This window comes from Clarias gariepinus, chromosome 6 (assembly GCF_024256425.1).
Source record: "Clarias gariepinus isolate MV-2021 ecotype Netherlands chromosome 6, CGAR_prim_01v2, whole genome shotgun sequence".
Classification (NCBI taxonomy): Eukaryota; Metazoa; Chordata; class Actinopteri; order Siluriformes; family Clariidae; genus Clarias; species Clarias gariepinus.
In genome coordinates this window covers 15,235,090-15,249,813 of record NC_071105.1, presented here as the reverse complement: position 1 = coordinate 15,249,813, position 14,724 = coordinate 15,235,090, and the positions used below count along the sequence as shown (strand labels likewise).

Genomic DNA, 14,724 nt, shown 5'->3' with positions numbered 1-14,724 from the left:
CACATTATTTGTAATAGTAAGAAACAAAAACTATTAACTGCTGTTAAATCCAAGACAAATGTTTTTCTATGAAACTTTAATGAATTCCATTTGTTTTTTTTTGTTTTTAGCAAGACATTGAAAATCTGTAATTTCATTGATCAATGAAAACACCTCAAACTTTACGATCTTTCAGTAAAGTTGGCTGCTGAGATGCATGTCACACGTGATGATATGCTGAACTTATACACAACAGGGAATTGCTGTAACTTGGCAACCAAAGTTGTAGCTCCATTTTCAACAGCAGGCCTACGTCCATGCACTCTTAGGAAAAAGGAAAAAGGGACGTGGGGACTCCCCTTGCAATTTAGAAACGGCTTGTTATGTATGCCGTTCATCTTGTGCTCCCTCTACAAGTTGCAGAGTTGGTGAGTTAGTGTTCATGAGCAGTAATCTAAAAGCAGAGTGACTGGCTTCCTGATTGTCAGGGGAAGTGTGTGTTATAGCTCTAAAATCTTTCAAGAAATGTATCTGGTAGTAGCATAAAAAGAGAAGACAAATGTATTAAATTGATTTGTAGTGTGTAAAATAAGAAGTTGCTTTTGTCAGCTTGTCTGTCTACACCCGTCTAGATGTTGGAAACAACATGCGCACAGACAAAAATGTGCTGCCTGATTTAAAACGCATACTATTACATGAATAATTAATACACTGTAGGCAGCCTGCACCGACAGTCTCGCATGCCAAGATGGGAACCTGATTATATTAAAAGAAAGGGGAGGGGGGGGGAGGAAAGATAAAAAAAAAAGAATAAAAGAGAACAAACAAATAAAGAAAATCCCCTAAAATTTTATTCAATCGCCTTTAGCTTTGACTATGGTGCGCAATATGGTAGCCAAATAATGTGTGAAAATTAATCCCAGGAACACTCTCTCACAATTTGACTCCTGGAATGCAGCTGTGCCATTAAGGAAGAAAAACCCCTATCCACTGATATGATATCCTCGTCATTCAGTACATTCAGGTTATCAGCTGACTTGATTTTATTGTCAAATAACATTGTTAAGACTAGACCTGACCAAGTGAAGCACCCCCAGATTATAGCACTGCCTTCGGAGGCTTGTACAGTGGACACTATTCATGAAGGGTGTATAGCTTCTCATCTCTTACCCTGGTGCTCCCATCACTCTGGCATCACACCACATGACCTTTTCCATTATTTCAATCTTCAATCTTTATGCTCCCTAGCTAATGTAAGCTTTTCTTCTGATTAGCCACATTAATCTGTTTAAAAGGCATTGCTGTGAGGAAGCTCTGTTTGCTAGGCTCTTTAAGTTGATAAAGAGCTTAGGATGGAAATAATTTAAATTCACTTAGCTGCTTAAGCTGCATTTATTATGAAATCTGAGCTTATCCAAAAACAAATAAAAAATTTTGCATAAAAAAAAAACACTCACTCATTTTTTAAACCAGTTTGTGACAGTGGGCCATGTCAATTACAAAGGCTAAACTGACAAATCCACAATATTGGCTCCAGTAATATCCATAACCGATTCTGTGCCACTTTTTTTTTTATTTGAAGCTGCAAAGACAGTGTTCAAAAGAACTGAACTGGGTCATCACTGTCAGTCTAAAATAATATCTTGATGGATTTTGTCAAGAAGCAAAGTCTGTACCGTATTTAAGTTTCATTGTGTTTTGTTTTGAACTTACCCCTGTAGTGTGATACACTGGCGTGAGCTTTCCATCCAACTGCCGCACAACATGGCTCGAAAGTACTGAGACCGAGCGCAAAGAATTGCCCTGAAGGATGTGCATATGTACGCACGCACGCAAACACACACACACACACACAGAGACACAGACACAGACACATAAGAAAAGAAAGTTCAGGTTGATTCATCACGATCAGCTTCATTCTTTATCACTGTGGTTCATGTTCAGCATTTGGAATAACAACAGGATGTTGTGGTGGCCTATATGAATGGATGTGTGTGTGTGTGTGTGTGTGTGTGCGTGTGCGCAATGTGTGCAAAGTGAAAGCGCTAAGCATGTTATTACACAAGATAACAGCATATGTAACTTATATTATGTAATAATATATAAAACCAATATGTACGAGGGGGGAGTCAAAAATTTCACATTCAGGCTGTAGAATTTATTCGAATTAACTTTTAGAAAAGATAAATGCATAATTTTTAAATATCTTGCAAATCTCCTTGCTTTTCAATATACTTTGTTAATCTGTTGAGAAACTCTCATATTCTTTGATTCTGTCTTCACTTCTTCATCAAAAGTGAATCTTTGTCCTTGTAGGGCTGCTTTCAGTCAAATCAAAAGTCAAATTGAGCAAGAAAAGATGCATTAACATCTAAAAGTAAAATTTTTGCAGATTTTCAACAGGAGTGTGTGGACATGCATCGTCATATAAGATCACAATACACTTGGAAAATATCATGCTTTTTGCGGGTACAGAAACGTTCTCCATGGAAATAAGCAGAATCTCACACATATAAATGGATAATCAGAAGGCATTCAAAGCAGCAGACAGACATGTCTGTGTTGTATCACGATACAGACTCAGTAGGCTTCTATGCAGCGAATTTAACATATCACTTTAATCCCATTTCCCACTGCTGGAAAGTAAGCAAGGTGAGTCATCACTAAATTTCTCCTGCTGTCTGAATCACAGATCAAGCTGCAGCAACCGATCTGTGAGGTTGAAGGTGAATGTTTGATTCTTTTGAGATGCCCAAGGATTGCAGACTTTGCTTTCAACTGCGACTCACACAATTGGTCTCTTACTAGCAGCCATGGCTGGATGAAGAATTTCTATCTTTTTTCTTCTCTTTTGTCCTCACACATCCTCCTACCTTTTTGATTCAGAAATTTATATCCTAAAGTAGACACCCCTTTTCATCTTCTGGCTGATTCCACAGAGTAAATCATCTCATAAAGATAAAAGACAAATGTATAAAATAAAAAAACAAATTCTACTTATGGCCGCTTCTGTTCTTAAACATACTTGACTGAATTTCTCTAAATAGATTAGTACTCTATAGGCTTTTATATGCATCACAGTAACACACGTTGTAAAAATAAAATACCTTCGTCTGTTATTTGTTTTGTTCTTGTGTTTATGTTCTTGTTTACTGTAATTATTCTTTATTGTACCGCATAATGCATCACTATAACATTCTACAAAAGGGTAGCTCACTAGTTAAAGCATTGGACTACCAATCGGAAGGTCCCAGATGGCGCTGTCCTCCGAGTGTGTTACGCTGCCCCCAACGGTGCGTGAGGGAGCGTTTCGAAAAGATGGCTGGCGTCACGTGGTTTGGGGGAATCACGTGATAGTTTTCAGCACTCAGGACTGAGTGGAAGTAGTAGCCTTAACGTGGGAACCCCCTAGTGACAGGAAGGAATTGGACATGACTAAATTAGGTATCTGATACACTGTAGTGTCCATTTTTTGTACAATACATGTGAGCTACTTCAGCAATTTGTCCGTATCTAGGAATGTTCATAGATTTGCAGTCTGTTTGTAACTTAAATGTTCATCAATTAGGGACTTACTTTACATTTTTGTGCATGCTTGAACAGCTTGGGGGTAACATTAGGTAACTCGAATTTTAGATAGGACAGTTTTGCTTCCATCCCCGATCAATAAACTTAGGAATAATAACTCAATTACACCTTTTTCATACAGAGTAAGGCATGTACCTAATCATTAGAATTAATTTTTTTAACCCATCATAATGCAAAAAGCAGGATTTATCGAGAAAGATGGAAAGCTTAACCTAACCTCAGAGTTGAAAAAATTGCATCCTCTTCTTCTCGTTATATGTCCAACAGATTAAATGCCTCAGAGCGGGCAGAACCACTATGCGCATGTCAATTAATGTCTATTCTAATTAAATGCTTTGAGCACCTAAACGCACATCTCATCAAATTCAGCATACACGTAAAAAGTTAAATTGGAATCTTTAATCAGAACTATTTCAATCAGATTGAAGAAACATCGTCCACTGAAACACACCAAGTGTCATTATGCCTAGTTTCACACCTACTTAAGTTTTGGCGCTCTGTATGCACAACACACTAAAATGGACAAGCATTCTGAAGAAAATGTCCTAATTTAAAGAAAAACACCACCCAACACAAGCCGGGCAGAATTATCCTGACTCACATTTATTATACAAAAATGCTTTGCAAGCACCTAAAGAAAACTACTGCGGTATAAAACACTGAAACCCCACAAGCTCAACTCTAGAACCAGACAGACCAACCACTAATATACTATAGCATCAGACCAAAATTGTGACATTTTTGCTAAACAACTAGTTAGAATAAATAATCCTCCCAATCAGAGATACACTGTAAAACAGAGACAGATTCAAGCTCACTAATTACTGACCTGCTGTGGAAAAGGGCTGACAGGACAACTTGAGAGAGAGAGCAGAGACCATGTGCTCGGCGTGAGAAAAGCGAGGTCGACAAAGCAGAGCAGTTTTTCTGCCACTGTCAATAATATTGAGGTTCATTGATTTAACTTCACTGCTTTTGCCAAACAGAGAAATACACTACAGCGTTTGGTGCAAAATACACTGCAGAACTTTTCTTCCTGCTTACCGTTTTATAACCGAATTGAGTTGAACTGATTTGATAGGGGAGAGAAGAGCAGAAGTGATGTAAGGCTTTTGGCCAAACCCAGTTACCATAGTAACGACCTGGTCTTAATGATTTTAAGCCCCGCTATACCATCCAGTACATTTGCTGTTACCTTACTTTTGCAATTGCACTGGTTGTGGCAGACCAATTGGCTAGTTTAGTTAAAATAACTGTGAAAACATGTTTGAATACTAAAATAAGCCCATGATATAAGTGAAAATCATAATAGGCCCAGAAGTTAGAATCTCACTGTCCCACAGGTATTAGTATCCTTATTTATTAAATCAGATCTGATTTCTGAATACACAGTTCATGTTTTGTTAGTTCTAGTAAATCATCCAGGTGTTAATTATGCTCCCGTTTGCTGAATGTCCTGCTGTCATGTTACCTGTGAGCTGAGAAGACTCTTTCTCCCACCTGGATGCTAATATCACAGGCCTCAGCTCGTTCATACAGGGCCAAGAGATCAGCGCCGAGCCCAGAGGCTGGCTCTAAACGCACAGAGTCTGCCAGAGACAATAAAGAGAATAACAACAACAGATGATACACGGGATAAAATATGACCAATTCTGATCTGGTCTATCTGGTTCTTCAGTAATCTTAGACATACTGTACTTGTTTATGCTGTTTCTATATTATAATTATGTCACCTTACCTGGACCTGAGCTGGCATGAAATTCTCCATCCTCCTCTACCACAGTGCTATTTGTAAGCTGTGAGTGGTCATGCAGTCCTGCTGAGGAGGCCGTCCCCTTCCCCAGACACTCATCATCTGTGTAGATTCTCCTACAATTCCACAGACATTTAAGCAAAATCACCACACAGATATATTTAGGTACATATAATTATGATATAAACATGTGAATTAAAACTGCTATGACATTTTAAGCTTGTAGAGCAAGATGAGGCTCTTCAGGGTCCTCAGTGCTCAGTTAAAGAGCAGGATTGTCTCTGTACTCCAAAAAACCCAGGGACATTCTTCCATTCACGAGTATCTAATGTTCTTCCTCTTCAGGTAATCTCAAGGATAACACACTAACATTCTATACCTACACTTAAGATGTATGAATTTAATCAACGTTGGGAGAAAAATGCTAACCGAAAAAGATTTAATCTCATAGCTGCAGGAGTGTGGGTGCATGATCAGAGAGCCTACAAGACATGCATAATGCATACCAAATGATTATGGCGAAATAGCAGGGCCATCTGTGTAAAGCTATAACTGGTCTTAGCATTTAAGCAGAACCAGCAACGGCTGAGAGACTCTGAACCTGCAGGGGGCAATAAGGAACACTCAGGCCGTGGCTCTTCAACCTGCAGCTTGTGAGATATGATTGGAGTGGGGGTTGCAGAATGTTCACAAAGATGTAATTACTTCGTTTTCCTCAGGATTACAGAAGGATCATAAGAATGAAAAACCTTTACTGTGTGCACTTGTTTGAAGGATGAATTGGCTCTACAAGACTGATAGATCTCTTAATTTAAGGGGTTTCTCGGTGGAACGACAGAAAAGCGTTTGTCATGTCATTTAGTTCAATTCAAGGAGTACTAGTGAGCTGAACTGGCTGTGCACTTAGGGGTCGCATACTTGCACCCCACTTCAGTCATAATGATACTAGCCAATCGTTAGTCTATGTGAACATATAGTTGGCCGGAGCTTTCCACTGAACATGTTACACTTGCCCCCTAATGGTCCATGGTACTGTTTGCTAGCTGTCGCCTGGCAGAGATAGTGAAGATCACAAAGTATGACTTTGTGGTAGCTTACAAATTCCACAAGGATAAACAGGCTAATGATGATTTACTAGATTACGTTTATGCCTCAAAACACATTTGTACACATGCAAATTCCCCATTAATTCTAACAGGACACCTGACAGCAAGCCTTACTTTGCACTATACTTTCCCACTTTCTCTCTCATGTCCATGTGGCCCGCCATTGCACTCTACTGATGCTGTAACACCGACACAAGTCCCCAGTGATGAAAATGTAGACTAGGATGAGCAACAACATGCATTCAAAGACACACTTAAAATGCAGTCTGTGAAACTCGCTGTTAAGGGAATCAGCATTTTTCGGTCTCTTTTCTGTCGACTGACCGTCCAAAGAGTGAAAAAAAACTAGCATCAATATAACTGCAAGTCGTTAGCAGGCTCCGGTCCAATGTCTCCTCCTCTGGGCCTTTTAGTATCGACATTAAGTGGTACAAAAATGTACTTCTGCTTCAAAATTAACTTTGAAAAGTAGGTGTACAAGGTGTATCTCTGGGGTGTTTTTTTAGGTAGTGATCTGGGGCAGTGAGGATGATGTTCCAGATACACAACATTTGTGTGCGTGTATGTGTGTGTGTGAGAGAGAGAGAGCGAGAGAGAGAACCCTAATGTCTCACTGCAGTATAAGACTTTATGTGATATAAAGAAATTTGTCAAAATATTTTTATAATATTATTTAATGATTCATTTATACAGAAATAAAAAAAAACAGAAGAATAAACAGTTGACAACAAACCCCAAAAATTGGAAATAACAACTATCGCTATTACAGAACAGATATCTGTTACTAAACAGCGATCCAAAAAGAATATAATAGTAATACTATAGTATTGTACATTTTGTATAAAGTACGTTTAGTATTGTCTAAGTTGCCAACAGTTTATGACATATAATGGCGGTTTATGATAGTTTATGATAGTAAATTTGACTTGCTAATAAAAAATTGGGACAAAGCAAAAGCTTTATGTTAAAGCTAATATATAGTGCCATCTGTCAGCTATCTAATGACAATGCAGCTTAGACAAACAACACATTTACAGATGACGACCAAAACGTTCCCAATCCCCTGCCAGAACTAGATTCACCAGACTGGCTAGACTGCCAAACAAACCAAACCAGTTGGCCTCATAGACAATTATACTGAACACAAAGACAGGAACAAAAAGAGAACCCTCAATTGAGTCTCCAAAAGTCACAAATACACTGCTCACATTGATCTTAATAACAGCTGCCGCTTCATCAAATAGGCCGGCCCATTAAAGAAAGGAAATAAAAAAAAGAAAAATGAGTAGAGTATAGTGGTATAATACACACCGAACATGCTCTTTGAGATCACTAGGTTCGGTTCCCTGCAGGTTGATGGTGGAAGTGTTCTGTGAGGTTCCCTGGAGGAGGTGAGGAGCTCGAGCCAGCAGCACAGCCTTGTGGGCCCTGAGCTGGAAACCTGAACCCACACACAGACTCACATCTGTCTCCTGCTCCTCCTGCAACAGCCTGCAACCATGAGAGAAATATCCACCAAAGCATTAACCGAAATAATAATAAATGTTTTATCTTTCCTATGTAAAAATAATGGCAAAAGGCAAGATTTTTTTTCCCTACAATTCCTTAAACACTAACTAAAAGGAGTTTAAGAAGTCCTCTTTTTTTACAAAATGGCAAGCAGTGTATATGTTACCATTGTTAGTCAGGTGTTTAATGTCAATGTATTTCAAAATTAAAAGCCAGACACAATTACAATCACTGATGCGTTGATTTATTGATTAATTCCTTTTTAGAAACTTATATGCCTCATGAGGAACATTGTGGATCTGTGATACCATGAACTGTTCAATACCATTCCACTGTTAGAGTAAACCAGGGTTATAGTACCATGATGTGGTAGCAAAGTAGTTTAGTTATAATAACTACCATGTTATTAAATAAACAATACACAGTTTTTCCTCAATTATATATTTTTAGGTAGGGTGCAAAAATGATGACAAAGGGTTTACGTGTACACGGTAAACGTTTTGGTTATTTACTTTGTTTCTTGCACAATACAAAATGTTTGGTTGGTAATTTGCATGAGCGTACTACAGAGTAGTCCTGATTTGGAGAGCCCAAGCCCTTTGTTATTTCAGCAGCTTATAAAATCATATGACAATTACTCATGGTAGCCATTTGTAAATGTAAAAATTTACATTCTAACAACTAGCACAGAAAAAATTACAGTTTTAAATTACATGTTATATATAACATAAACCAAGCAACGTTACCTAAAACAAAATATGATTGCTGCATATTTGCTCCATACAAGACCGCATGTACAGTGGAACTTAGGATTGCGAGTAACGCGGTTTGTGAATGTTCCGCAAGATGAGCAAAGATTAATACATTTTGACTTGGAAAACGAACAAGTCTTGGTTTACAAGTACCAAGTATCATGTATCACACATGCGCTAATTGTTTTGATGGCAAGCGTCACTTGATCACAACTGAGCCAATGTTTTCTCTCTCTCCTGCGCTGCGGAATTGTGGGTAATCGTCTCCCCTTCTGGGTCTTAGTGTCTCTTACTGGTATAATCAACATCTGTGCACGCGTGTACTATTCACTAGAACACTGTGACCTGTATGTGCGTAAAACATGTTTAATTTTGTGTTTGTAAGCGCGTGTTTACAGCGCACGTGTTCTCTTTCTTATAACACATGTGTGTGGGCGCTTGTAAAGCAAAAGACTTCCTACAAGTCTACCTGAGTCTTCAATAACTACCTGGACTCCATATTAACATCAATTAACATCCGCTATTATAGCTGAACTGCCTGCCACCTAACACACTGTATAAATGCAGATCATTTACTGCTTTCTTTTTCACCCAAATGAGGATGGGTTCTCTGTTGAGTCTGGTTCCTCTCAAGGTTTTTTCCTATTACCATCTCAAGGAGTTTTTCCTTGCCACTGTCGCCCTCGGCTTGCTCACCAGGGACAAACTGACAATTTTGATTCATACAAATTCACATTTTATACAAAAAAAGAATTATTTCATAAATAATTCTTTTAATTGTGTAAAGCTGCTTTGCGGCAATGACAAAATTGAATTGAAAAGAAAGTCTCATTAGAGAGGTTAAAGATTCATTTTCTCTCTCTCTGTATCAGCTTGTCATGTGTGTGCACGCACACATAATTTGACACCACGCCCCTTCACACACACACTCCTGTCTTTACCCTCTCAGCTTCACATACACACACGCACGATCTGCTCTAAACAGAAACACTGTTCTGTCGTGATTTTTTTAAAGGTAAAGTGCAGATTAATTTGTTTGTTTGTTTTACTTTACAGCAGTGATTCCGTTAGTATGCGCTCATGTGAGTGTCATTAGTGATGTTCCTTGCTAATATTTCCAAAAAAACAGTCTTTCCATTCATGTGTGTGTGTTTGTGTGAATTTAAATAAGAGAGGAGAAAGGTTTGCTGTATAAGATGAGAAGACGGAGACGGGAGGGGCTGATTCCTCCTCTCCTTATACTTTAGATTCACACACACACACACACACACACACACACACACACACACACACACACACACATCAACGGAAGCATCTCTCAGGAATTATTTTTACTTTTTTTAAAGTTAAAGTGCAGGTTAATTTATTTTATTTTTACTTTATATTTTGTATTAATTATTTTATTTATATATATTTATTTATTTATTGGGGCTGTGAAACGAATAATTTCAGTTTCCATTATTTCTTAGAAGAAAATTTGCTTTGCTTTAAGCGTGTTTTGGAATACGAGCCCGCTACTGGAACAAATTATGCTCATAATCCAAGGTTCCACTGTATTCTAATAAAACAACTATTTCCGTACTTTTTTTTTTATGCACCGTGATATTGCATTGTCCTATAACATATATGAAATGAGAACGAGGATTGTCGGGTATTTGTTTGGTTCATACTGAGATTAGAAACTTTAAATGATCAAACAAATATCTCTATTTAGCATTAGCTGCAAGACAGAAGGTTAGCTTAGAGAGAAGAAAAACTCATCTGCTTTATTTCGACAGTAATAAACATCGACTAAACAACCCAGTTGTCCACAACAATACATCCATCAGTTATCCATTAACTATAGGATGTGACAAACAAATCCTGCACCGCTCATTACTAAGAAGAATGAGTTTAGCAAGGTAGCAGCATTGTAGGTAATCAGAGCGGGATCGCAACAGAATAAAATCTGAACATACGTACAGTATAGTGAACCACAACAAAAAGTAAGTGCCACCTTGTGGCGTTTTTTGGCATTACCATGTAGCCATATTACTAAACATCCGACAGTTACAGTATATCGGACATTATTAGATAAAACACTGCATCAGAACACAGGAACTGAAAACAACAATTAGTATATCCTTCAGTGTGCAACTCCCCCTTTCATGCTACAATGTACTAGCTAAAACAAGTCATTGCTTAACACTATGACCTTGAGCATGACACAATCAATAAAGACGAATGAGCGTGTCCCTCTGGGAGCTAAACATGAACAGCCACCATGTTTCAAATGAGGTTACAAGGTTAAGATTATAAAGATACTTAAATTTTAGGTACTAAAAGCAAACTGGTAATATAATGTGATCAATTATTTATGTTCTAAATTTTAAAATAATAATAAAAATTTGAATTAATGTCCTAAAACACTGTGTGAACAGAAGCCTTGCATTCCTTTGCTCTTCATTCCCATCATCATCATGATCTATATCCTCTATAGTAGTGTGACTGCTTGGGTGACCCAGTATTTTACTCTAGTAATGCTGCATCTACTGCAGAAACAACCATGCTCACAGCACAGTGATGATGAAGTAGGTCAGGACAAGCTTGAGGACAATCAGAAGCTCAGTTATTATCCAATTTTGTGTAAAAGTGAGGACTCATTCCAGGGTTTATTTTAATTTCCCCTGGTTCTACCATATCTTTATCACAAATACCATAAATAATTATCATTGTGACCCCAGTCTACACACTGAAAAAAAGACTGAACATGTATTTATTCAAAATATCATGAATTATAACAAAAAAGTAAGAACAGTTGCTTTGGGTAAAGTTTGGTAAATAAGGAAGCACCTAATCACAGCTATTCCAAGAAATGTTTCAAAATAAAAATTCCAAATGTTTAAAAAAAAAAGCTTCTACCTGCTTTTCTCAAACAAAGCATGTCAATATTATTGGTAACAGCAGTCGCCCAAGTAATAAAGAAACACCAGACAAAGAATGGCCGGTTGAAGAAATACTAAAATGCATTTCTTTAAAAAAGCTCCCATATTTTACCATTTCTTTGACAAATTAGCACATAGCTCAACTAAAGTGCATCTGTTAATGATCAGACTAAAATAACCTCAAATAATGCAATTTTGTTTAACACCACATTGTCAATACCATGTAAACGAGCCACTGTCACAGCCATAAAAAAAATATTTTGTGTGAGGTCACAATAGGGCAAAAGTCACAAAATGGGCAAAGTCTAACCGGTTTGCACACGCACACACTGGAGACCGACTATCTGGAGATTTAAAAGGTACTATTGTGTAATCGAGCAGATTCCCTTTACAGAGCATCAGTGCATTTTCTTTGTTGTAGTGCTAATGGCTAAAGAACCATGGAACAACTCCTGCTGCACCTAAATTTCCAAATAGTTTTTAAGGTTAAAGTGTAAAGCAGGCATTTACATATTCATTCAACTGGCAATTTTATTCAAATTATCTTACAACGCTGATCCAAGCACAGACAAATACTAAGCACTGATGGTTAGCTGTCTGACAGACATGAGATTTTAACTTACAATGGGGAATAAATTGTCCTCTTTATGTTTTATTTATTTATTTATTTATTTATTTTTATTTATATGATGCCATATCATTATCATGTCTGCGGGCAAATACCAGATTCTGAGCAAACACTGATATCCTCACAGTAGCCAAAAACCTTTGTTGAAAAGTTATGCAAAACCTTACACACAACAACACTGAACATTCTCGCTGCTTTATACTGCTCAAGTCTGACAGCACTGATAATATAGACACTTACTGCTAATAGGAAACAACCACAGGTGACAGAACTTTTATTACTTTAAGTGTTTAAAGTCTAAACTGCTCTATTGGATTTATTTTGTCTTTCCTCCAAATACCACATGGCAAACAGAAATAAACAATACTGTTATGCTTGTGTTGTCTGTGCATTTTTGTGTTTGGCACTATGATTAGACAATGCTTTCAGTCTTTAACTTATTAACTTAGACCTCAGGTTGCGCACTGGGGTATTTTCATGCTTTTAAAAATATCATTATCAGCCAAAATGGAGATCAAATCATGTTGTAACCACCTGACTTTACTAAGAATCGCCAATCCTGGCTTTTTTTTTTTTTTTTTTTCGTTCTGGGCCACCTGTCTTCTTTTTTGTTCTTTAATTTGTAGTTCAGCAAGTTACAAATAAGGTTAAATTATCGCCAGTAAGTAACAGTAAGTCTCATTCTCCTTCATCTTCGTGGCCTCGTAAAGCCAGTTTTCCAGATGAGCCTTCCTTAAATCGTCTAATGCAGCCTTCTCTGATCTTGTCTTGATTTGTTCTGTCTTGAACTCTTTGTCTGCTTTATCCGATGCTTCTACACACTCAACACGTTTCCTCTCAGTACCACTCAGCATCTAGTTGAAGTTCTGTAGGTCTACCTCTCTCTCTCTCCTCAGCTTCCCTGTCCTTTAAAGCCTATTTTCCAGTCCAGTCTTTTTCAAAAATAACATTAAATGCTTAATTCCCTGTTCATTCTGAAAGACTTTTAACATTGCTTTCTACTCTACCTAGTTCTTGGAACTGTGCCACCATATCTAGCCTCTTCTGCATACATTTCCTGCACGAGAGCAATCCTTGCTCGACAGTCTCGCTTTCCTGGCATTCCTCGCAGAGTGCCGTTGGGTGTTTACCTACTATCAATAGAGTAATATTAAGGTTGCAGTGTCCAGTTCTTAGTCTGCTAATTAATACTTCCTCTTCTGTCTTCTTCCATCTACCTTTTCCAGTCCTTTTTTTTTTTTTTACATTTTTTTCCAGCAAATAATCGGATATGGAAGCCAAGAATTTCTAACTTTAGTAACTAGGCTATTTATACCAGACGTCCTCCAAGTACAACCATTCAGACCTTCATCCTGAAGGTGAGTGTGATATAAAGCAGATGAGCTACCTGTTTAAGTCTGAGGACAGCGCACTGGCCAGTTGTTTACTCAGGTTGCTCTTGTGTTTGCGCTCTTTAGTCTGGAGCTCTCGGGCAGATTCGGTAGAGAGCATCGCTGAGGCCTCACGCTCCTCAGGGTCAGCACGCAGCACGGACCTCTAGTGGCTTTCTGGAAATCTGCTGAGAAACAGAAAATATTTCAACTTGACATTATTTTTGGGTTTGCTTTCGTTTGCTCTTTTAAAAAGAAATCCAAAATCTCTCAGTCAGCATCTGGACATGGGAAACAGAATAACACTCCAACACAAATATCTACACAGCTTACACTTCAACACATCAACTACAGGTGTACCACATTATAAACAAACACAAAGCATCTTGTAGTTAAACAGGGAATGTGTGTGACAACTGCTAGCATCAAGCACCCAGAATGAAAACACAACCTAGAAACCCGTTGCTTGGGAATTGTTCACCCCAGGGAGGTCATACTGATGACGATATCAATGTGAATTATAATTATATTGACATGGAAAAAGAAACGAAGCTAACAATGCTAACATCAATCATCTTTAAAACTACACTGTCACTCCACTGTAAAGCCCCAAACGTTAGTGTTAAATCACGTGATCACAGGTATCTAATACAAACTCAGCACAAAGCACTGACCTGTAAGCCATCACACACACACAAGCACGCACACTTCATAGTTCCTCTGGTGTCCTCATGGCTGGAGATTCATTCATTCTGCACTGCCGCCTGCCTCTGTAAAGCTAACTATATTCACTGTTCGTGAAAATTGTAAATTAACCCTGGAAATTACTGGAAGGTAAACGACTCGTTACTTCCTTCGAAGGTGCACGAGATACAGTATGAAGTAATGGCTTGGATGAAGGGTTGTTTAGACGGAGACGCCTCCCACTCTCCATCCACTTCCGGTTTCTGATTTCCGCCAGAGGGCGCTCGAGAGACAGGGGGGAGGTTATTATTATTTATCATTGTTATTGTTATTACCACTATATATATATATATATATAGTGTCACTTCATCCTTGACTTTACCTAAATGTCTGCTATGGCAATATGAATGTAAATATTTGTCATGCCAATA

General features: G+C 38.0%; 1 protein-coding gene across 6 annotated transcripts in view; it reads right to left on the bottom strand.

Annotated features, from left to right (window-relative positions):
* btbd8 (BTB domain containing 8) overlaps positions 1-14,503 on the bottom strand; it is a 35,549-nt gene extending 21,046 nt beyond the window's left edge. For 2 of the 6 annotated variants that reach the window (XM_053498816.1, XM_053498821.1), the window contains exons 1-6: positions 14,284-14,503; positions 13,627-13,797; positions 7,738-7,917; positions 5,306-5,436; positions 5,039-5,156; positions 1,693-1,782 (exon numbers count right to left, since the gene is read on the bottom strand). In XM_053498816.1, coding sequence (XP_053354791.1) covers positions 1,693-1,782; positions 5,039-5,156; positions 5,306-5,436; positions 7,738-7,917; positions 13,627-13,730 — 623 coding nt within the window. In that variant the 5' untranslated portion in view covers positions 13,731-13,797; positions 14,284-14,503. Of the gene's footprint in view, positions 1-1,692; positions 1,783-5,038; positions 5,157-5,305; positions 5,437-7,737; positions 7,918-13,246; positions 13,326-13,626; positions 13,798-14,060; positions 14,134-14,283 lie in introns of those variants that run through there. The other 4 variants (XM_053498818.1, XM_053498819.1, XM_053498820.1 and 1 more) reach the window with 4 other exon arrangements.
* Positions 14,504-14,724: the final 221 nt, after the last annotated feature.